General features: G+C 31.8%; 1 protein-coding gene across 1 annotated transcript; it reads left to right on the top strand.

Moving 5' to 3' along the window:
• The first annotated feature begins 8,692 nt into the window (after window positions 1-8,692).
• On the top strand, window positions 8,693-9,706 carry LOC119675396. Its single transcript, XM_038086594.1, has one exon. It carries the CDS (start codon window positions 8,693-8,695, stop codon window positions 9,704-9,706), a length of 1,014 nt encoding a protein of 337 aa, XP_037942522.1.
• Window positions 9,707-25,038: the final 15,332 nt, after the last annotated feature.

Here is a 25,038-nt window from a genome sequence, read left to right as displayed (position 1 = left end):
CAAAAAGTAACTTACTTATTATAAATGTGTAAGTATGTGGTATATGCATGAAATAGGCATGGAGCGCTATGAACGAAAAGGAAAACAAAAATAACAAACGCCAAACAATATTATTTTTAAGTTATTATAGTTTATTTATTAAATTATTAATTTAAAATCAATAGATTTGTATGATATCAAGTTCCCTGGCAACAACTGTTGTATCTTCAAATTTAAATTGTCTTGGATTGACTGTAAATAATAATAATGATAATGGGCCAGTAACATTAACCAACAACAGTCGAAGATAAAATAACTCAGTGTGTCTTGGATTAACTGTAAATAAGCGTTCGATTTAAATAAATTGAGGCATGCATCAACTGGTGAAACTTGCTTGCGGGGCATCCATTTTTTTGTTTGAGCCCATGTGAAATAGCGTGGTTCTTGTAAATAGAGTAATGTTCTTGCAAATCCACCAAAATCATCCGTACTATTACACAATTCAAAAAATGCAGTGAGTGTAGATTTAGGTGGATTTGTACTACGATCAATCACTGTCTCGTTAGTGAAAAATACACGCTGACCATTTTCAAGATGGACGGCTAACTGAACAGCTGCTGGATCCCGTTCATAAATTAGAAAACCGAAGATACGCCAAGCAGCTTCATTGGAGCTGATGTACCGACCAATTTGGTAGAGCGTAATTTCGCCGTTTTTGTTCATTGGAGGAGCATTTACATTAGTATTTTCTACTCTAAACATAGCCATATCACTGCCTTTATGGACATACTTATATATTTGATGCTCTTCACAGAACTGCAAAACTCAACATTAATATGAGCATTGTATGTCTTGCTTAGCAGAGGCGAATACGGCACCACCCGCCATTGTCCCCCATTATCGGGATTTCTTCGACGATATATTGGATATCCGTCGGTATTTGTTACAGTATCATTAGTGAAATCTTTAAAAAAATTTTTAGTACATTTTCCATCTACCATGCAAGGCGAAGACGAAGACGAAGAAACGAAGTGGATGTAAATTTATATCAAAAAAAAAAAAATTAGTGCAGAAAGTGCAGAAATTAGGTGGCAGTTCTATGAATTCAGTATTTTCATAGACAACAACTTTTCATATCATAGCAAGTTTTCTTTTTCAAAAATATGAAAAAATTTATGTCAAAAAAATAAAAAAATTTTTGTTAAAGCAATAAAGATATTTTTGCTGGATAGGGACACCCTAATCACTTTAGCAGTATGAAAAATAGATAGTAGCCGATTCCCAGACCTACTGAATACGCATATAAAATTTGGTAAAAATCGGTAAAGCCGTTTCGGAGGAGTACGGTAACTAACATTTTGACAATCTTAATTTTATATATAAGATATATATTTTTTTTTTTGTTTTTAAAATATCTTTTCAAATAAAGCTTTAAGAATTTTCTTTAAACGTAATTTTACAATATGAACATATAATTTATTACTTATATATTTGATTTTTTCTTTTATATCTTATCAAATTAATAAAGATTTAGAGATTTTTTTTAACGTAATTTTACAGAATGAACAATATAATTTATTTCTTATATATATGATTTTTTTTTTTTATATCTTAACAAATTAATAAATTTTAGGGATTTTCTTTAGCGTAATTTTATAGTATGAACATATAATTTATTATTTATATGTATAATTAGTTCTTTTTCTTCTCTTTGTTTTTAGATATTTTGCATAATCCCATTTCCAATTATACCTTACATATACTTTACTCTTTACATATGATTACCAATACAGCAAACTAACCTATTTTACCTACATTCCCCACTTATCTAAAGCTTATCTAGTCTATTAGCCTATCCAAAACCATATTACTTTCTTACTCTCTTTAAGAAATTATATTCTATTTTTCCCTTATTCATGTAGTCACTAATTCCTTCCCTAAACCACGTTGTTCCTCATCTGCTGCTAGTGGTAGAGGTGGTGGAGGATAATGTCTCACTATGGATTGTAAACTTACCATTTACCTTTATACTGCATCCCAACACCCTTATTTAAAACTATTCACTTCTCCTATTCAACTAGAATTATACAACTTTACCAAATTGGAATGAAATACTTTTTCTCGTCCTCTTATTAAAATCTTTACATGCACGGGATTCGGTATTGCTGTCACCTCAAACGGTCCCACCCACAAAGGGGATAACTTATGCTTTCCACTCTGATTCCTCAAACATACTGTATCTCCAATGTTAAATAGTCGATTTCTAGTGTGTTTGCCGTAGTATACTTTTGCCTTTCCCTTGCTTTTGTCTGATTTTTCCTTACTACATTAAATGATCTCTCTATTTGATACTTTAGGACTTTTGCATAATCATCAATATTATACAGAAGTGTAGGTTTTCTTTTGAAATTTACAGGTACATCGAAATCGAATTCAAAAAATGTACGCGACGGTGTTTGTTTTGTCGCTGAATGCACTGAATTATTGCATACATCCATCATATGATGCATCCACTCATCCCAATTGGTTCCGCCTATGTTTACAAAATTCCTTAAGAACTCACCAAGTGGTCGGTGACTACTTTTTAACGATCCGTTCGCTTGCGGATTGTAAGATGTGGTATTTATTTTTTTTATTCCTAACAGTGTGCACACCACTTTAAACAATTTTGAATTAATATTTGACCCATTATCCGTTATTAGCGTTCGGGGAATCTGAAATCTTGCTATCACTTCATTGAAGTATGCTCCTGCTACATTAGCCGCCTCTCCTTTCGGAAGGGGTGTGCACGAAATATATTTAGAGAAATCGTCTTGAAAAGTCAAGATTCTCTTATTCCCCCTAGGCGTTTCAGGTAGGAGTCATACCATATCCATAAAAACTTTTTCAAACAGTCTGTGTGGAATATCCGTTAAAACCAACGGTACTTTGTCTACTCTTGAAGCCTTTTTTCTTTGACATAATGCACAGGACGGTAAGTAATTTAAAATTTATTTTTGCATTCCTGCCCACTCATATTATCTTCGTATTCTAAGATAAGTTTTTCCTGCCCCTTGGTGTCCCCCGATAGGTGAGTCATGGAATTGTTTCGAAACTCTTTCTGTATTTCTTTCTGTATGTCACTTTCTGTATTTCCGTTGCATTTTCCAGGTAATTCATTACGTTCTTCTGGTTGATTATCTAAAAGTTTCTTTTTATCTTTATTTCCTTGTACTGCCTTCGACCGTGTCACCACCGCCACTTCTCTTGGAATTCTGCTTAATGCGTCTGCATTCTGATTATATTTACCTGGCTTGAAACAAATCTCAAAATCGAATTCCAATAGTTTTAACATGAAACGGCCCAACTTACTGTCCTGAACTTTTAAATTCGAGACGCCTCTCAGTGGTTTATGATCGGTGATTATCTTGAAGTGTCTACCTCAAAGATAAGGTCGGAAATTTTTAGTTGCCCACACTATGGCCAGGAATTCTTTCTCGATTGTTAAATACCTCTTCTCTGTGGGGCTTAATGTGCGACTGGCAAAATATAGAAAAAATTCTTTACCTCACTCACTTTGTGATGAAACAGCTTCTAGAGCCTCACCACTAGCATCCGTTGTCAAATTGAATTGCTTATCAAAATCCGGAAATTTGAGCACTGGTGGGGTTGTATAGCAGTTTTCAAATCATGCATTGCAGCCTGACATGCTGGAGACCATAGAAATCTTACCTCCTTCCTAAGCAATCGATTAAGTGGAAGTGCTAATTTCGCTGCATTCGAAACAAACTTTCGGTAATAATTAACCAGTCCAAGAAATGACTGAAGTTCCTTTATACATATTTTAGGGTGGAGATATATTCTGGACACACTGAACTGTTGTCTAATATTCTATCAGTTATTTCTGCTAACTCATCTATACTTGTGGTTTTGCATGCTGATAGAATGCATCTTACATTGTTTGGCATACGTTGCAGCCACAGTGTTGTTAATGCCTCCTTTGAGACATTTGCGCCTGCTAACGTGCGCATTTCAGTTGGCTTGGTTTTTTGTTCGAAAGTTCTAGACCGGTGAGTAGCTTTGTGAGCTGCTTTTCTGACGACGCGGAAAATCCAGAAATTAGTTCTTTTTTTAATTTGTCGTATTTGCCTGTTTCAGGAGGATTTTTTGCAATATCTGCAACTTGTTGCAGCGTTTTGGCATCCAGCGCAGTAATTACTGTGTAAAACTTTGATAAATCTGCCGTGACTCGGCTCATATGAAGTAGGCCTTCAATTTGTGCAAACCATAAAGTTGGGTCCTTGGTTAAAAAGTTTGGTAACTTCATTTGCCCAATCGCTTGCACTGCCGACGCATCCGCTTCCATAGGCTGAAATTTATTTGTTTCTGCGGGAGTCTCTGCATGTTCAATTTCGCCTATTTTCTGCATTTTGCGTTTTTTTCTTGAAGTTTGCGTGATTGTTTTTGTAGGGGTCACCAATTTATGGCTGTTATGCCATAAATTTATACAAAATAAAAAACACACTTATTGATTGCTGATTAACTATTTTATTTCTTACTTAGCGTCTACTTGAAGTTGGTTGCTTATTCATACCAACAAAGACCATTTTTGGTTTTACTTTGCCGGTAGATGGCAAAGTGAACGCCACAAGGGTTTAACAGCCAACACCATCTAATGGTAAGTATTATGAAATCAAATTAATAAAATATATTTAAAAATTTGTTATTTAAATTTAAATAAGTAATAATATTAAAAATAATAATACTATTTGTTTAGAATTAAGGTTTATACTATTTGTTTAGAATTAAGGTACATTGTATTATGGCCATTATTTGTTTTATCATTTTAATTGTGTCGTAGCCTTTAAGCACACGCAAAAACGCGGCGTGTGGCTTAGAGGTTAGTAAAAAAGAAAACGTGAACGTAAAAAGGTCAGTAAACTAACTGAATAAAAACATTGATGCCGAAACCCAGGATAGTGATCCGTAAAAGGGATAGTGATCCATAAAAGGGATAGTAATCCATAAAAGGGATAGTGATCCAGAAAAGGGATAGTTATCCAGAAAAAAAAATATAATTGCAAAATGTTAGACTCAGAAATTCACGAACTCAGCGACGGGGAACAAGAAGGCGTGCAGAAAGGGTCTAAGAAACTGGCGGACTTGAAGGCGTTGAGAGGCAGCACCAAAGGCAACATCACTAGCTTAAAATCAATGATTTTGAAAAAAGGGTCAAGTTTGTCAACAGAAGAACTTAACTACAGGCTTAGTTTGACAGAAAATTACTTCAAACAGTTTCTGAGTGTGCAAGCAGATATCGACAAACTAAACCAAGGCGCAGATACTTCTTCAAGCGAAGCAATTACAGCAGAAGTTGAAGATGGATTTGTGGCCACGAAAACAAAAATAATGAATTTACTAAAAAAAAGAAAGCTATCACTGGTAGATGTCAATGCAACGAATACAACATCGTTATTACCGGGCCCAAGAAGTCATCGGGAAGTAAAATTACGGAAATTTGAAGGGAAGTGTAGCGAATTTCCGAAATTTATAGCCTTGCTTAATAAATTAATCAACCGGGATGAAATGCTTGATGACTGCGAACGATTTTTGATACTTAAAGAGCACTTGGGCTCTAAGCCGTTGGCAGCTATTGACGATTTTGATGTCACAGAGGACAATTACCCCAAAGCACTCAGTCGATTGAAGGAATGCTTCGATAAAAAGTCGTTGATGTTCGAGGAACATATTACAGCCCTCTTTGCTGTCCCAAAATTAACAAAACCATCTGCAGTTCATTTAAGAAATGTATTAAATGCAGCGAATGCACATTTGAATGCAATGCTATCATTAGGTGATTACAAAGATATAGCGAATGCCATGTTAATTCATTTGGTGATGGAAAGAGTGGACGAAGATTCGCAGGTCAAATGGGAAGAATCAGTGGATTACAGGAAGCTATCAACTTGGAATGAATGTTCAGCGGTTTTGACGAGGCGATGTGAGAACCTTGATGCAAGGGAACATAAAGTTAATCAAGTGAATTCAAAGGCTGTAAACTATCAAAAAGAGTATAGAAATAACCGCAACTACTCAACCTCTCTTGCAGTTACAAAACCTTTATGTGAAGCCTGCAATGGCAGTGGCCACGATTTTGCAGATTGTAGCAAGTTTAGAAAGCTTTCTTTAAAAGAACGTTTTATCGTAGCACGGAGAATAAAGGTATGTTTTACATGTTTGAAAAGGGGACACCTTCAAAAAGTATGCTCTGCTGTTAAATGCTCGAAATGTAATTTATCTCATCATCAACTTTTACATAAAGATTATATCTTCGAGCCAAATAAACAAAGATGCAAAAATTGGCCATCTACGTCAACACAGGAGACAGCTCAGTCATCAGTTATGAACGTAATGACTGAAAACGAGGTTTTTGTGGCAACAGTAATGGTAGCGGACAAGTTTGGCAAATATCACCAAATGTGAGCCATATTAGATTCTGGCTCTCAAGTAAATTTGATGTGTGAGAAAGTTGCTCAAAAACTGTTATTAAAAAAACGTCTTGTAAATTAGATGCTAGCTGTGTTGGAGACGTTGTAACTAGCTTTAAAACAAAAACTGTGGCTACCATCAAATCAAGAATAAATGAATTCGAAGTCAGTCTGCAATTTTATGTTTTACCGAAAATAACAAGCTCCAAACCTAATCGTTATGTCGATGTTGCGGACTGGAATTTACCAAAAAATATTCAAATGGCTGATCCAATGTTCAATAAGCCAGCGCGTATAGATATTCTTATTGGTGCGGAAATTTTCTTCGATTTGTTGTCGATTGGACGAATTCATCTTAATGAAAGGTTGCCAACCCTACAGAAATCCATACTAGGGTGGATAGTTGCAGGCAAAGCAGAAGAATGTTTAGCACCTAGTCATAAAATAAATAATATGCTGGTCAATCACAACCATAATGAGAATGAAAACTTGAGTCAATTGGTTGAAAAATTCTGAAAAATAGAACAGATTTCAACTAAATCAAATTTTTTAACCGAAGAAGAAGAGGAATGCGAGAAAATTTTCTGTGAATCAATTCGTAGAGATACATCTGGCCGATTTATTACGAAAATTCCTTTTAAAACAACAGTGAGTGATTTGTTTGGTTCCTGTAATGCTGCCAAACGACGGTTGCTGTCACTAGAGCATAGGTTGAGTAGAGATCGCTCTACACGAGACGCTTACAATGCATTTATGGATGAGTACCTCTCTTTAGGTCACATGACGATCGTTGAAGAAGCTGATATGGATAAGATAAAATATTTTGCACCGCATCAGTATGTGCTACGACCAGACTCCACGAGTACGAAACTTCGAGTTGTATTCGATTGTAGCTGTAAAACTGACAGTGGCTTGTCATTAAATGAGGTAATGATGAAAGGACCACTGGTTCAAGATGACCTGTTATCTATAATACTACGATTTAGATGTTACAAATATGCAATTACGGCAGATGTAACAAATGTATCGCCAAGCATGGATGACTGATGATGATGCGAATTATCTAACGATTTTGTGGAGGTCTTCCTCAAACGAAAACATAAAGGCCTATCGCTTGCGAACCATTACTTATGGTACAACATCTGCCCCATATTTAGCTACAAGATGGTTAAAACAGTTAAGTGAAGATTATATCGATAAATATCCGATTGGATCGAGAAAGGTGTTATCTGATTTTTATATGGATGATTTGATCAGTGGATCAAACGATGAAGATGAAATTTTTGAAATATATAATCAAGTATCAGCAGTAATAAACTCATCAAAATTTAAGTTAAGGAAGTGGTTTTCAAATAGTGAAAAATTTCTTAATTTTGTACCTGAAGCTGATAAAGAAAAGACTCTTCGGATGAATGATGAGGAAATAACAAAAGCTCTTGGTATCATCTGGGCTCCAGTGGGAGATACGCTCCAAAGCGGTGACAAAAAGAATAGTGTTGTCGGAACTATCTAAGTTGTTTGATCCCCTTGGGCTGATTAACCCATTAATCGTAAAGGCGAAGATTTTCATGCAAGATTTGTGGATATTGAAGGCTAATTGGGATGAATCCCTACCAATGAATTTACATAGTCAATGGATAGAATTCCGCGAAAATTTAAAAGACGTCAAGAAAATAAGTGTGCCTCGATTTGTTTTGGCAGAAAAACGAGTTGCTAGAGTTAAAATTGCTGATGCATCAAAAAGAGCTTTCGGGTGTTGTATTTACATTCGCTCAATATGTGTGGACAACGACGTTACAATGCAGTTGTGGAGTGCTAAATCCAGAGTAGCGCCATTAAAAACTTTATCTTTACCAAAGTTGGAACTTTTGGCTGCGGAATTGCTGTCGAAACTAGTGACAAAAACCAAATCCAATTTTCCAATTTCTATTGACGCGACCTATTTATGGGTGGATTCCGAAATTGTGCTAGATTGGCTGAGCGAGCACTCATCAAATTGAAACACATTTGTTGCCAACCGGGTATTATTGATTCAAGAGCAGACAAAAACGTGTATTTGGCGGCATGTTCCTTCAAAGTCTAACCCAGCGGATATAATATCAAGAGGTGCGTATGTAGAAGAACTATCTTATTCTATTTGGTTTGCAGGTCCTTCTTTCTTGAAGAGAGATTGTTGTGAATGGCCACCAAATAAGTCTAGAAAGACTACTAATGCTGACCAAGAAAGGAGTCGTAATAGTACGATAATGACTGTTAATTATTTGAAAAAAAAAATACCTTATGAGGCATGCTCTGAGGATAACTCGAAATCTTCTTTTGTGACGTGGGTTGAAACATTCAGCGATTTTGAAAAATTACAAAGAATTTTTGCCAATCTTCTTGGATTTCAAAGAAGCGTTAAGTCTATGACTGAAAGATTAGACGAAGCACTAGTGCGTATATTCTACTGTGTGCAACAACATTATTTCAAAGAAGAAATTGAGCTGCTATTGAAGAATAGAGAATTGCCAGCAAACAGTAAATATAAAAATCTGAGCATTTTTGTAAAAGATACTTATGGTGTTCCGCTACTACGTGTTGGTGGGAGATCAGCGAAGGCTGCATTACCATATGATGCTAAACATCAAATTTTGTTACCGAATAACTCAGAAATCGTTTGCAGTTTTGTACGATTTCTTCATTTCAAATATTTGCATGCTGGTACGCAAGCGCTTATGGCTATAGTTAGGCAGCGAGTTTGGATATTTCATGCTAGAGGAGTAATACGCAAAATTACTGGTATTTGTCCACAATGCTTTAGATGCCATCCAAAATTGAGTAATCAGATTATGGGCGATTTACCCCCTTCTAGAGTCACCGTAGCGAGGCCATTCACTGTGACTGGAGTGGACTTTTGCGGCCCTATTACAACAACGTATCTACTTCGTGGGTACAGAACAACAAAAAGCTATATTGCTGTTTTTATTTGTTTTGCCACAAAAGCTGTGCATATGGAGGTGGTCTCTGATTTGACTGCAAAGGCTTTCCTGGCTTCATTAAAAAGATTTGTATCTCGACGCGGCTTATGCTTAAAATTATTTTGCGACAATGCCACTAATTTTGTGGGTACTTGTAAAGAGCTCGAAGAAATGAAATGCAAGTTTTTTGATCAACAAGTACAGGGCAAGATTTCAAAATATTGTACTGCCAATCACCAGATCCCCCCACTTTGGTGGACTATGGGAAGCGGCTATAAAATCAGCAAAATATCATTTGGCTAGAATATTGGGTCAATCGCATCTTACATTTGAAGAGCTGGCAACAGTGATTGCGGAAGTAGAGGCAGTTTTAAATTCAAGACCTTTGACAACCTTGTCTAACGACCCAAATGATGAAAGCGTTCTTACACCGGCATATTTCTTAACAGGTGGTCCGTTGGTTGGAACTGTGGAACCTACTGTGGATAGCGAAGAATGGTCTCATAAAGATAGATGGCTACGAATTTCGGCCATACAACAACATTTTTGGAGAAGGTGGTCGGCGGAGTATCTTCATGAACTTCAACAGAAAGTCAAATGAACTAAGAAGCAGAAGAACCTTAATGAAGGTGATATGGTATTAATTGCAGAAGAAAATTTGCCTTCTAAGCAATGGTTTATTGGGAGAGTGCTGAAAGTGACAAGAGATGCTAAAGGTTGGGTTCGAGTTGCTGATGTAAAAACAAAGAATGGAGAGGTTCGCCGAGCAATCCATAAATTGGCACCTATTCCATCTGAATGTTGATGTCTGCTGGAGCCATCAAAGGCGGCGATATGTTAAGAATTAATGTTTATACTATTTGTTTAGAATTAAGGTACATTGTATTATGGCCTTTATTTATTTTATCATTTTAATTGTGTCGTAGCCTTTAAGTACACGCAAAAAGGCGACGTGTGGCTTAGAGGTTAGTAAAAAAGAAAACGTGAACGTAAAAAGGTCAGTAAACTAACTGAAAAAAAGCATTATTAATATTATAATAATAATATTAATAATATAAATATTAAATTTTTAATGCTTTCGTTTCAGAATCAAGATATACTAGCCGGAGTTTTAATTGGATTGTTGGTTGGCGGTAAAAATGTATATAAATAATTTAAAATATATATATAATATTATATTATTATTTATATTAAATGCACTATTAAAATAAAATTTTTTTGTCTCTTTCTTCAGCAAGCCCAGCGTCAACAGCAGCAACGAAACCGCCAACGTTTGCATTTCGCTTATTTCATTTTCGTAAACAAAAATAATTGCTTGAAAATAGTCAAGCAATTTCAAACCCTGCAAATTAAAGAACAGTTAATATTAATTACTTATATTTTTATTTATTTATTTATTTAAAAAATGCTCTAAGAGTAAAAAAAAACCCTTATGTTGCATCATTTTAGAACTAATTTAAAAACTAACAAAAAAGAGAAAAGAAAAAAAAGAAAGATAATATATACTCAATATATAACAATTTACAAATTATTAAATAATAAAGCAAAAAAGAAGAAATTGAATTAAAAATTAAATTAAAAAATTAAATTAAATTAGATAAATTAAAATTAAATTAAATTAAATTGAAGAATAAATAAAAAAAAAGAATATTTAAGATTAAAAAATTTTGAAATTTTGAATAGAAAATTAAATATTACAAACAGAAAGGTAGGTACCTTGTCGTGGTGTGGGCGCTAAGGGCTGCAGTGATTCGTTGGGCTTCATTAACAAGGATAGTCATACAATGGTATGCTATCTTCTGATAGGGCTTCCCATGTTAGATAGGCCGGATGATGAGCAACCAACTAAAACCTGCCTGTATGCGTCTTAGAAGTTTCCGATAAAAATAATGGACAGGGCGCGGTCTCCAAGCCAACTTTAGGTAGGCAAGGAGCCTTGGCTGAGGAGGTCTCTAATCGGGTCTCACTTTCTGAACTTACGCATTGACACAGCAATCGACGATGACTCGTTATCACAGGTTAGCAACATCGATGACATCAGTCCAGAGGTTGAGAAACTTTTACTTGATCTTCCTCAATCTTCCTCATCCAAGGCTTCAATGCCAGGGATGGAGCCGCCGAAGGTAGTGACAAAGGAGCAGAATGGCTACAAGCGATCGGTCTACTATCTAAGGAAAATGAGGGCTGTTGTGGGAACATGCACAATAGGGTGTGTGGAAAACGGTTTGACCGTCAGTAAATAAATATATAAGAACAGCCTTGCATTAAGTCTCATGTTACGATGCAGTAGCATGGGACTATGCAGAAGGCAATGGCCCCACAACGCAAGCGTGGAATGTGCTGACACTACGAAACGTGACCAGCAAACACGTTACTTTTGAAGCTGACAAAAAAGTACAGAAAGTTTTGACTAGGCAGTCGCTCGTTTAACTTAGTTGAGACATGTCGGGATCACCGCGCTGTTAAAATCGACTCGGAGAAAAACTAATAAAGTGCCAGTGCAGTAAAAAATCAAAATAAAGAACGATGAAATAAAATGCAAGCATCGAAATAAACGAACTGACTAAAGTAATTGTTAATAATAAAAACTAATAGAAATTGCAAATGACATTAGTTTCTGAGCCAATTACGGTGAAATAAAATGCAAGCATCGAAATAAACAAACTCACTAAAATAATTGTTAATAATAAAAACTAATAAAAATTGCAAATGACATTAGTTTCTGAGCCCATTACACAGTTGATAGGCTAAGTGCAGTAGTCTGAATTTAGTTGCGTGAATTCAGTAAACAAAAGATTAAGAATAATTTAAAGAAAAATCTAAACTGAAAGGCAACAACTACAACAATTGAATTTCTCAAGAGTATACACACACATACTAGAGCACCAACAACGGAGGTAACAACACATGCAACGCAGGTGCAGCAACAACATAATTATCAGCATCAACAACATCAGCAGAAGTAGAGACAACAGAAGTCTCAATATCAGCAACAACCGCAACCACAGCAAAGAACAACCGCACTTAAATAGTGGCATACTGCAAAAGTGACGGACGAGCCAGCAGAAACAGCGACAGCAATTAGAGGTACATAAGCAATAGTGTTTACACAAGAAATTCAATAAAGTGTTTATATACCACACATCATGTCTTTGCTATACAACCCATTAGGACCACGACATTTTGGCGCAGCCGGTAGGATGCAGGTAAGCATCATTTAAAATTTATAATTTATTATTAATGCATAATTTACAATTAATTTGTAATTTATATGAATTATAGTTTTTTTGTTTGTTTCTTGCATTCTTCATTAAATTGAATAAATAGTTAGTAGGAATACATTTTTTTTTAGGGAAAATTATTTTAAAAAAAAAATATAATAAATAAAATGTTCTTAAATAAAGATATTTCTATGTAGAGATATAATGTTCGCGGTTGTTCGTGACGATTTTGTCAATTGACATGAATTATCTCATTTTTTTTTTGGGTCTAAATGTGTAACAATAGCCGCACACAAGTTTTGGTGTTTGTTTGTTTCTTTTATTTGTATTTGTTTTTAGCAGTAAACAGTGACGGTATGTAAATGCAAGCATACAATATTTTGTTACATAGTTGACACTAAATCAAACTCTAGGAAGTTTTTTTTTTTATGTTATAAATGTTCAAATGTGAGTGGCTGAGTTTAGCAATTCTAAGTTCTGGTTGTACTTATATTTTTTCTATATTAATAATAAAATAATAATATAAAAAGAAAAATTATAAGTTAATGTTTGATATTAAAAATAATAAAATTTATACGCATATGTATAACTACTTCTACAAAATTGTGGGGTGGTAAAAATATTTTAATATTAAACTAAGACATTCGCAACAAAATAAGTTTGCTAATAAAAAAAATTAAAAATATTTATTGAAAGAAATTAAAAATACACCATTTTATTGGCATATATTAATTCCTTCAATAATATGTTTGTTTTAAAAAAAAATTTTGTCTTTAAATATATTTATTGATTAGTTATTTCAATAAATTATTGCAATAATTATTTATTTATTTATTGGATGAAATTAAAAATGTGTTACAAAACAAAAGAAATCTAAAAGAAAATGATTGACATGAATTTAAAAATTCTGTTTTTATTTGTTTTACTATTTCTTTCTTTCTTTTACTTACACCTTACTATGTTCTCCTCCTTTTCCTGTTATATCTAAATTAACTATATATTGGACGTCACATTTTTTTTTTCTTAAAATACTTAACAATATTTTTTATGCTTCTTATTTCTTAGAAGCATAACCCTTCTCAAGTATTATATTTGATTATATTAAAGATTATAATCAAATGTGCTATTATAAGTGTTTATTTTTTTATAGGCTAATTGGTCAAAACTTTTTTATTATTGTTGTTAAAAATAAAAACAAAAATTAAGAATTCACAATTTGATTTTTCAATAATTTTTATTTTTCTTCGATATTTCGACTTTAATCTAAAGTCATCATCAGGAAACTGTGTGTCGAAATATCGAAGAAAAATAAAAATTATTGAAAAATCAAATTGTGAGTTCTTAATTTTTGTTTTTATTTTTAACAACAATAATAAAAAAGTTTTGACCAATTAGCCTATAAAAAAAATAAACACTTATTAAAATTATTTGGTCACAAAATTATTAACATTTAAATATTCGGAAGGCGCGCCGGTAAACACTCAAATATGGTGTCTTATAACGAACTTAAAACAAAATGTACTATTATTTAAATAATAGTTTTGTTTCAGGAAAAATAATATATAAATTTCATTGCAATTATTTCTGAATTCTAGCATTTTTGTAATAGTAAAAATTTTTTATATTTTGATTTGAAAATAAGGCTCATTTGTTTCACCATCAAGGTTATGATAATTCATGCGTTTTATTTAAAATATTTTAAACTGTAAGATTTGTTTTTTAAATTATTATTTGATTAAAATATTTGGTTTTATTATTACACCTATTATACTGAGTATTTTTTAAATATTTATTTTTTTGTAAAAATGAGGACTGTTTCCTTATAAAGGAAGTGTTTGGACATGCTGGTTAATCACGTAACAAATATAGCCAAGTATATAAATAGTAAACGTTTAAATTTTGCCAAGGTTTCCAATAATAATTAATATTTGAGAAATTAATTTGCACTGGTTATCATTTTAAGTTTATCGTTTGTTGTTTTAACGCGTTGTTGATGGCGGTATTGCGTATATTAGTTTTTGGCGTTCTATTTCCTTAAGCAATTCATATAATTTATAGGCACAACAATATTTGTGTCCAGCATTGTATTATGACCTATTATAGTGTTTTTAAGAAAAAAAATAGAACGAGCGAAGTCTATGAAGATCTCTACAGATTTGTTAAATTAAACTATAAGCAAATATCAACTACAGTTTGTCAACATTGTGTTTGCAAAATGAAAAAATGTTATAAATGTTTATTAAACGCACAATAAAAATGATTTAATTTTGAAATAAAAAAAAATTAAAAAGTTTACAAATAATTTAAACAGTTTTCTTTATATTACTCTAAAAATTAATCAAAAATATCATTAGAACAATAAAATAATTCACAAAAACAAAAAAAAACACCAAATTTGTTGTGTCAACATTGTGTTTGCAATTTCTTTTTTTGAACGGGACAGAATGCCGTTAGATGAGTCTGGGTTTTTTTTGTTTGTTATGATATTCTGCAAAAACTGTTCAGTTTCTTTGATATTTAATAAAACAGAGTGATTTAAGTAAAGGAATAACACTAGAACGCACGTGATTAAATATGACATGTAAAAGAACAAATTCAAATAATATTAAGTTAGTATGTTATAATTACTACCTTGGTAAACCTGCTAAGTAATAAAGTCCAATGTTTAATATTAGGTTAAGAACAATTTATAATATCATAAACAAAGCAGAAAATGAGGATTGTATTAGTTTAAAACCAGCAGGCCACCGTATTAAACCATTGTCTGATCGCCATATAAGAAGAGTATTGCAAATAATTGATAAAAATCCTTGAATTTCCTTACCATCATTGGCATTAGGTCTGGAGAAGCTATTTAATATTGTTGTTAGTCGCAAGGCAATAACAAAAGTACTATTACAAAACATTTATTCTTCGAAAGTTCCACGTAATACACCGTTGTTATCTGTTTAAAAAATTTAAAAACGATTTCAGTTTGCTAGCACACATTTAAGATATGATTCAAAGTACTAAGATGATGTGATTTTTTTTTCTTCCTTTCCTTTCTTTTGGATCCTTTTTGAAATTCGAAATCAATTACTGGATTAGTTGACCCAGTTGTTGCTGTCAAAGAATTAACTCCTCGAAAGTTTCCATATTTGTTTTCCAGCAAATCAGGTACCTTGGTGCTTGTAATGTGTCCGCAGTTCACACTGTTGTACTTTTCTTTTGCGTTCTTCACATGTAAATAAAACTACAATTTGTTGATAAGTCGGTCACTAACTCGAGATGTACAGCCTTGTGTCAGAGCAACAAAAGACAGCAATGTTGGCTATTTGCTCCTCACCTTGTAGTGGATCCATAGTGGTCCGCAATAATCTACTTCAGCATTAATGTAATGAGTGATGATGACTATTGTTAGCATTGTTGATACCGTTTCCATTAGCAGATATTGATAGCATTGGTTGACGCATAGTAGGCTCCCAATGTTTTTTTTTTATCACATTCCATTGCTATCTCGCAAGTTATAATAATTATTTACTTGTCAAATGTTTCACTGCATCTTTTCACTTGTTCAATACTTTTACCAAATCCATTATGAACTGATCCTACAGTTTTTACATTGTGCTTTAATAAGATTCACTGTTTCCGTGAATAGAGTTTCAATTCGTTCCCGAAATGTACTCACCGGTTTAAATCATTTTAACAATTGTTGTGGAATATTTTCTTCTAATTATGTTACATCATGGGTACTAAACCTTGATCACAAATGTTCAAATACGCTGGAATCAACTACTTGCAAGTACTGAACATTTTAATCCAGTACTTATGTTGATTTTATCAAACAAGAAAACCTACTGAGTACTTGAAACAAGTGATTTCGACGTTTGTCCTAATTACCCTAATCACTGAACACTTGAACCAAATCTACAAAGCGTTAATATGACGTAAATTTAACACTTGAACTAGATCTACAAAGCTAATAGCAGACAAAAGAATTAATGTCGAATGTGGTTGCGCATCAATAGAATTATCAAGAATTTAATTGTACCTTTTATTTAAAATTAATAATCAATTTACAACAAGTAAAATAACTACAATATAAAAAAAAATAACCTTGACTATACATGCCAAACAATGAACTTGTTACAAACTGCAAGAATGCATTTTCTTGCATACGAATTTTTTTTTGTTGTTCTAATTGTCTATAATAACTCAGCACTCACATAGGTAGTATATTTGGGAGTATTACTTGTTGAATCCTGGATGGTGATGGGTAGTTTTTCCATAAGTAATACATGTCCAATCATTCTCCCTGGTTTAATTATAAGGTTTTAATTTGCAGTGGTTCCTGATATGTTTCATAATCTCATTAAAGCTACACGGAGGTTTTGCTAATATGACGATTCAACATTTGAGTAGTGATTTGGGATATGCAGATGTAAATATGGGGTCTATGTAGATCGTTAGTAAATACGATTACATAATTCATATGGTAAATGTGCATGGATTACGTGCGCTACTTGACCACTTTAAACAAACTCTGAACCACATGGAGGGGAACAGCTACAGTTCTATTGCGGAAGAGGAAATGGAGTCAATTGGAAGAACCATTAATAACCTGGTAGAGACAAGACGGAGCAGAGGACTGTTTAATGCTGTCGGTAATTTGCAAAATTGGCTTTATGGAACAATGACGGATGACGACCGTCAGAACACCGACGAGCATTTGAGGGTGATTGATAATAATAATCACAATTTCATTAAAAATACAAATCAGCAGGTGCTGATTAACGATGTATTTAACAAGTCAATTAATTCATTAAAGCATGCTTTAGAGGCTGAGAGAAAAAAAATACTAGGGAAGTTGTTAGAAATAGGAGAAAATAACAAACAGCGGGTCCAAAAAGACCCCACGATTGCTTTACTTTTCCGATTAAGTATATTCAAAGGAAAAGTGCAATAGCTAGCAACAACCTTAGCGGCAGCAAAAAAGGGATTGTTTCTACCCGATATCCTCACAGCAACGGAATCAGAAAAGTTGCAGATTAACTTGGAAAAATTACAAGGGATTAGGACCGGAGCTACCAATTGGGATAACGGAGAGCTGAGTGTAATAACTAAAGTACCGTCGAAGTTCATGACGGTGGACAAGGTACTGGTAGTACCGATACCCAATAAACAGCAACTCCAAATAGTAGCGGAACCAGAAACAGTAATACAAGCGAATAACAAAACATATACGTTCTGGGAGGATCAGTCATTGTTTGAGCTGGAAGGGAGTAAACACTGTCTATTCAGGGGACATTGCCAATCCATAATGATGAACCGGAGCTCGATAATAGAGCTCAGTAGTAGTATGATCATCATAGTAAATGGACGGAACGATACGCTTACAAACACCTGTAAAAAAAGGAATGTGACATTGACCGGTCACTACATCGTAAATTTTTCGAATTGTTCTGTAACCATGCATACAAAGGTATTCGAGAATAAGGTAATGTAATGGGACCAAGTGTGGGTAATTCCGATGTTTGAAAAGACACTGAGTACGGAACAGATTCCTACGTTCGAGGAAGTAGTGTTTAATCAAAATACAAAAAAACAAAAGACAAAATCAATAAAATACAGGAATTACATTACCATAAAATAGCTACAACATCAATAGGGGCTATCTCTATAGGAGTAATCATTGGGTTATCAGTGATTGTATTTATCCTATGCAAAAGACAAGGCGGGATTCAGGTAAAAATTTCACAGAGTGGGACCGCTAACTCCCCACCAATTAAGTCTTTTCCGAGTATTCGTTCGGTGATGAAGAAATACCCGGCACGGGATGATTCAGTACTATATGCCAATGGCGACAGTAGTTAGAATCGAATTACCTAATCCAATATTTCACGGTCTAGTTTTTTTTTAGGGTCTTTTATTTTTTTTCTCTTTCTTATCAGTATAATACAGATGGATGTTTACAGATATGAAACTGATAACGCTGGGGATGAATTGGTGTAATCATAGAAATAGAAAAATTATATTGTTCTTTTCCCTTTATTATAGAATCAAATGTGGACCTAAGCGAGTTACAGATGGCCGCCTCAATGTCACTGTGATTGGTTAAAGACATTAATGGAGATATTATTTAAAAAAAAAAAGTTGATCAAATATATAATACGTTTTTTTTATACTACAGAGCTACAGATCAGCGACTATAAGAAGACGCCCTGAACAAGGCTGACATCAATCAATGCTCTTATGGTATAGTTACGGCAGAGAATTGCTAAACGAAGCTTTGTTTAGTAATTAGATGCATGATTATACTTTAAGGGTTATACACCTAAATAGGTCAAAAAAGTAACACATATAAATAAAATGTGCAATATTGTAAGACTTTGTAAAATCAAAGTATTTAAAAAAAAAAAATATATATATATATACTTATAACGTTATACATTTGTAAGGGAATACAATTGTTAAATATAAAAATAATAATTAATAATATTCAAAGTATGTTTTAAAAAAAAAGAAGAAAAAAACAAAGATAATGTAAAGTAACACATATAATTAAAATGTGCAATATTGTAAGACTTTGTAAAATGAAAGTATTTAAAAAAAAAAAAAATATATATACAGTTTGTCAAGAAAGTGTTTTGACAAAGCAAAAAATTTGTATTTTTTGTTTTTATTTCCGAAAATAGTAGTTATTATTTTTTATTTCCATTTCTTTTTTTTACACATTATGCTTACGCAACATATTTAATCTTAAAATTAGACAAAAAACTTATTCATTTAATGTTACAACAACAATAAAAATAACGAAAATACAAAATGCTTAAAAATACTAGTATCAAGAAAGTGTTTTTACATTATTTATTTCTTCCTAATTCGAACTAAGAAATGCATTTACCGTTATTCAAATGATGCTGATGTATGTTTAATGCATTTGTTTGTTCAAATAGCAATTAAAAATAGTAATTTAGTTGCGTTTAATCTTCGTGGGTGGTAGGTAAATTGTGCTTATTGAAGTTATTAAGATGCCAGGTAAAAGAGTTTCGTTTAATATAGTACAGATGGTGTATTACAACTATTATGATGGAAAAACCATCAGTGAGCTATCTGAAATGTTTTGTTTAAGTCGACAAACCATTTATAATATCATAAAACGTGCAGAAGATGAAGGAAGATTGCAACCAAATGAAGTAACTGGCCGTCCTCGAAAGTTATCAGATCGAAATATTCGATCTTTATTAAGAAAAGTAGATGAAAATCCACGAATTTCGATCAGAACCCTTGCGCATGAACTTAAGGAAGAAAGTGGTGTTACTGTTTCTCATGAAACAATGCGGCAAGTTCTGAAAAAAAATGATTATACATCAAGAGTTGCACGTAAAAAACCACTGCTATCGACAGAAAATATTAAAAAACGCTTGTCTTTCTCAATATTGCATATAAGTAAGCCAAATGATTATTGGGATGACGTCATATTTTGTGACGAAACTAAAATGATGCTATATTATAATGATGGACCTAGTAGAGTATGGAGAAAGCCATTAAAAGCGCTGGAAAACAGAAATATAGTTCCTACTGTAAAATTTGGCAAACTTTCAATTATGATTTGGGGATGTATTTCCACCAAGGGCGTTGGAGATCTTGTATTTATTGAAAATACAATGGATGCAAAAGGATATTTAAATATATTGCGCAATCATTTAATCAGCAGCGCAAATAAATTTGGCTTCATTCAAGGCAATAAGCCAAAGTTTAAATTTTATCAAGACAATGATCCCAAACATAAGGCGCATATGGTGAAGATGTGGCTACTATTTAACTGCAACAAAGTCATCGATACGCCTGCTCAGAGCCCAGATCTAAACCCCATTGAAAATTTGTGGGCTTATTTAAAAAAAAAAAGTAGCTAAACAACACCCAAAAACTCTATCACAGCTAAAGGCAGCTATTTTACAGGAGTGGTCTAAAATACCCATTAATTATGATGTGCCCAAGCTGATAAATTCAATGAATAGAAGACTGCAAGCCGTAATAGACTCAAAAGGAGGTCCAACAAAATATTAATTTATATAAATATACTTATTTAATATCACTGTAAAGTGAAAACAACCGTTTATTTCATTTGTAAAAACACTTTCTTGACACTAGTATTTTTAAGTTTTTTTTATTTTCGTTATTTTTATTGTTGTTGTAACATTAAATGAATAAGTTTTTTGTCTTATTTTAAGATTAAATATGTTGCGTAAGCATAATGTGTAAAAAAAAGATGGAAATAAAAAATAATAACTACTATTTTCGGAAATAAAAACAAAAAATACAAATTTTTTGCTTTGTCAAAACACTTTCTTGACAAACTGTATATACTTATAGCGTTTTATATATGTAAGAAAATAAAATTATTAAATAAAAAAAAAGAATAATTAATAATATTCAAAGTATGTTTTAAAAAGAAAAAAACAAAGAAAATGTAAAGTAACACATATAATTAAAATGTGCAATATTGTAAGACTTTGTAAAATCAAAGTATTTAAAAAAAAAATATATATATATACTTATAACGTTATACATTTGTAAGAGAATACAATTCTTAAATATAAAAAAAATATTTAATAATATTCAAAGTATGTTTAAAAAAAGAAAAATAAAAACAAAGAAAATGTGCAATATCGTAAGACATTGTAAAACTAAAATACTAAAAACAAAAAAAAAATTATATATACTTATAACATTATATATATGTTAGGTAAGAAAATACAATTGTGAAATATAAAAAAAAAAATTTTTATAATATTCAAAGTTATGTTAGAAAAAAAAAATAAAGAAAATGTAAAATAACGCATATAATTAATTATATTATGTATAATTGCTGTCTATAATTGCTGTATATTATATATATACGCTGTCACTATGTTTTTGTCAGTATGCCTTTGTCACCATGTCATCAATGACTAAGAAGTTCATTTGATTAGCATCAACGCTTTTCCGCAAGGGGGAAGGGATGTTGTGGGTACATGCACAATAGGGTGTGTGGAAAACGGTTTGACCGTCAGTAAATAAATATATAAGAACAGCCTTGCATTAAGTCTCATGTTACGATGCGGTAGCATGGGACTATGCAGAAGGCAATGGCCCCACAACGCAAGCGTGGAATGTGCTGACACTACGAAACGTGACCAGCAAACACGTTACTTTTGAAGCTGACAAAAAAGTACAGAAAGTTTTGACTAGGCAGTCGCTCGTTTAACTTAGTTGAGACATGTCGGGATCACCGCGCTGTTAAAATCGACTCGGAGAAAAACTAATAAAGTGCCAGTGCAGTAAAAAATCAAAATAAAGAACGATGAAATAAAATGCAAGCATCGAAATAAACGAACTGACTAAAGTAATTGTTAATAATAAAAACTAATAGAAATTGCAAATGACATTAGTTTCTGAGCCAATTACGGTGAAATAAAATGCAAGCATCGAAATAAACAAACTCACTAAAATAATTGTTAATAATAAAAACTAATAAAAATTGCAAATGACATTAGTTTCTGAGCCCATTACACAGTTGATAGGCTAAGTGCAGTAGTCTGAATTTAGTTGCGTGAATTCAGTAAACAAAAGATTAAGAATAATTTAAAGAAAAATCTAAACTGAAAGGCAACAACTACAACAATTGAATTTCTCAAGAGTATACACACACATACTAGAGCACCAACAACGGAGGTAACAACACATGCAACGCAGGTGCAGCAACAACATAATTATCAGCATCAACAACATCAGCAGAAGTAGAGACAACAGAAGTCTCAATATCAGCAACAACCGCAACTACAGCAAAGAACAACCGCACTTAAATAGTGGCATACTGCAAAAGTGACGGACGAGCCAGCAGAAGCAGCGAGAGCAGTTAGGGGACTTAATTTTTTTTATTACGAAAGAGCAATATGAAGAGCGCAAATTGGGTTTTTGTTTAGTTATTTTGACAGGAGAAATGCGCCAAAAACTGAAAAACGTAGTCAAATCAAACTGAGTTATAAAAAGTAGGAATAAGTTTCTTTGAAAAAATATAATATTTTTTATAAATATTTATAATATAATTTATTTATAATTTATTATATTCAAATATATAAGGAAATATATCTATAAATGCGATAGCCTTTCGATTTAGCCTTTAACTACATACACATTCACTTGTGTTTTCTGAATAAAAATGCACATAATTTCATGTTATTTTTATAAGAATATTTTTCAAAATTAATTACTATATCACAATTTTATTTTTTTATTAAGTAAAATACTATAAATTTGTTTCTAATTTTGTTCTTAAATTTTAATTTTTTACATGTAAAGATATTATATAATATTTAAAATTAGCCAGTACAATTATCTAGTCCCTGATTTTGATATCATATTGAACATTTTTTTAGTATATTATTCAAAAGAGACAACTTATTTTATATAAATATTATTCATTATGTACGCAAATAATATATATTGTTTTGAACAAATGCTTTTAATAAATATGTATGTTTATTAAATTATTGTTATTATAAGTATTATTATTTCAATTTTTAAAAATAATAAATTATGTGTACAACTTGTACTTCTTTTAATTAAACCCTGCTAATATTCTTAAATACTTTAATATTTATTAATATATATATTTTATAAATATGATGGTAAATTAAAAATTTTTCAATATTTATAAAATACTTTTTTATTAAATTGCATATAAAAATATTCCTACTTAAAAAATTCATATAAATCTACTCATACAGTAATGTATGTAAATGAATAATACGCATCATTCACCTCATACATTTGAAGCGAATGCGCGTACATCCCCACCCATCAACAGATTTATCACTACTGATCAGTTAGAAATGCATGCAAATTAAAAATACGAACATTCATCACATAAATTTACAGCGAATGCGCGTACATCCTCCCCCATCAATAGATTTTTCAGCACTAAATTTGAAAAATTTGCCTATGCAGTCATTCACCACTTGAGTGTTGCCGTATAAAAAAGTAAATTGGTAGTAGCTTCGGTCTTTATTATTAATTACACATCATAACAGCATTTAATGATATTATTTCAAAAAATATTTAAGAAAGTATAAATCATTAAATAAGATATAATCAATACTGCTTTTTTTATTTTATAAAAAAATTCTCTTCTACAAAAGTTTGTTGCCGAACATAATAAATCAAAATACTTTAAAATTTATATGAAAAAATTAATTAAAATTATGAATTTGCTGAATACATATTACATGATTAAGCAAACTAAACTGATTACAATTGTCTGATTTAAATGTTTATATATTAATTTATATATTTATTTATCATATGATTATGTTGTTACAATATTTATTTTGTTTACGTGATGTGATATTTTATTAACCAAATAAGGTACGCACAAGTTTTTTATATTATTAAAAGGAAGCATATGATAAGCAAGTAGTAAGAAATTAATATACTGCAACCCCAAAAGAGAGTAATTTGATGTTATCGTGGTAAAATCACATGTATTCCATACGTGTGCCAAAATGTTATAAATTTCTCTTCGTTTCGATGGAAGTGGGCGGAGTTTCCGTTCTTGTAAAAGTATTCTTTGACAGAAACCAACCCAGTAGAAAAAGTGGTCTTCGAAGACATTGTCTTCAAGACGGTCTTTGATACCGCGTCCGCATTTTCAAGCAAATTTGCAAAACAATTGCTCAAAACATGAATGTAAATACTCTTTCTTTGCTTTCTCTCTCATTTTTAGTGTTCACAGCAACGTATTTGAATTTTGCATCAGATGACGCTATGTTTTATAAATGAACTGACGCAATAATTTTGAAGTGTAGTGAATAAACATTTGTGAAATAAATATTAAAAAATCAAAATAAATAAAGAAACAAAATCATTAAACTACGAAATATTAAAAAAAAAGAAATTAAATCAAAACAAATTAAATAGTGACTTAGTTCCTGGAAAATATATTGATATTAATATTGAAGACAATAATTCCAGTGAAAGTTGTTTTAGAAACGAAACAAAGGATGTTGAAAATAAAAAAAATGAAAACACTTGTGAAAAATTAGCTGTTATATTTAAAAAATACAGGATAAACAGGCGTTGTAGTAATGATATTTTAGAACTCTTAAGATCAGAAGGTTTAATTGTACCAAAATCCTCTTCAACGCTTTTGAAAACATATAAAGCTTCAACAATTGATGATAGCGAAATGCTATAAATTATTTTATATTAGTTTTAGTTAATTTTAGATATGCTAAGTTATATTAAGTTAATTATTTAAATTAATTTTCATTATGTTTACTAGTTTTTACTAGTTTATTTTTAATATCTTAATAAAATTTATAATAATTTATAATAAAATTTTTAATTTACTTCTAACACTTTTAATTTTGAATGTAATGTAAAAAATTATTA

The sequence above is a fragment of the Teleopsis dalmanni genome, chromosome 2 (genome assembly GCF_002237135.1).
Source record: "Teleopsis dalmanni isolate 2A chromosome 2, ASM223713v2, whole genome shotgun sequence".
NCBI classification, from domain to species: domain Eukaryota; kingdom Metazoa; phylum Arthropoda; class Insecta; order Diptera; family Diopsidae; genus Teleopsis; species Teleopsis dalmanni.
This window is presented reverse-complemented; position numbering and strand designations above follow the sequence as displayed.

What these genes read in the sequence shown, in the direction of transcription:
- LOC119675396 (XM_038086594.1), top strand. Translation starts at nt 8,693, where the DNA reads ATGACTGTTAATTATTTGAAAAAAAAAATACCTTATGAGGCATGCTCT.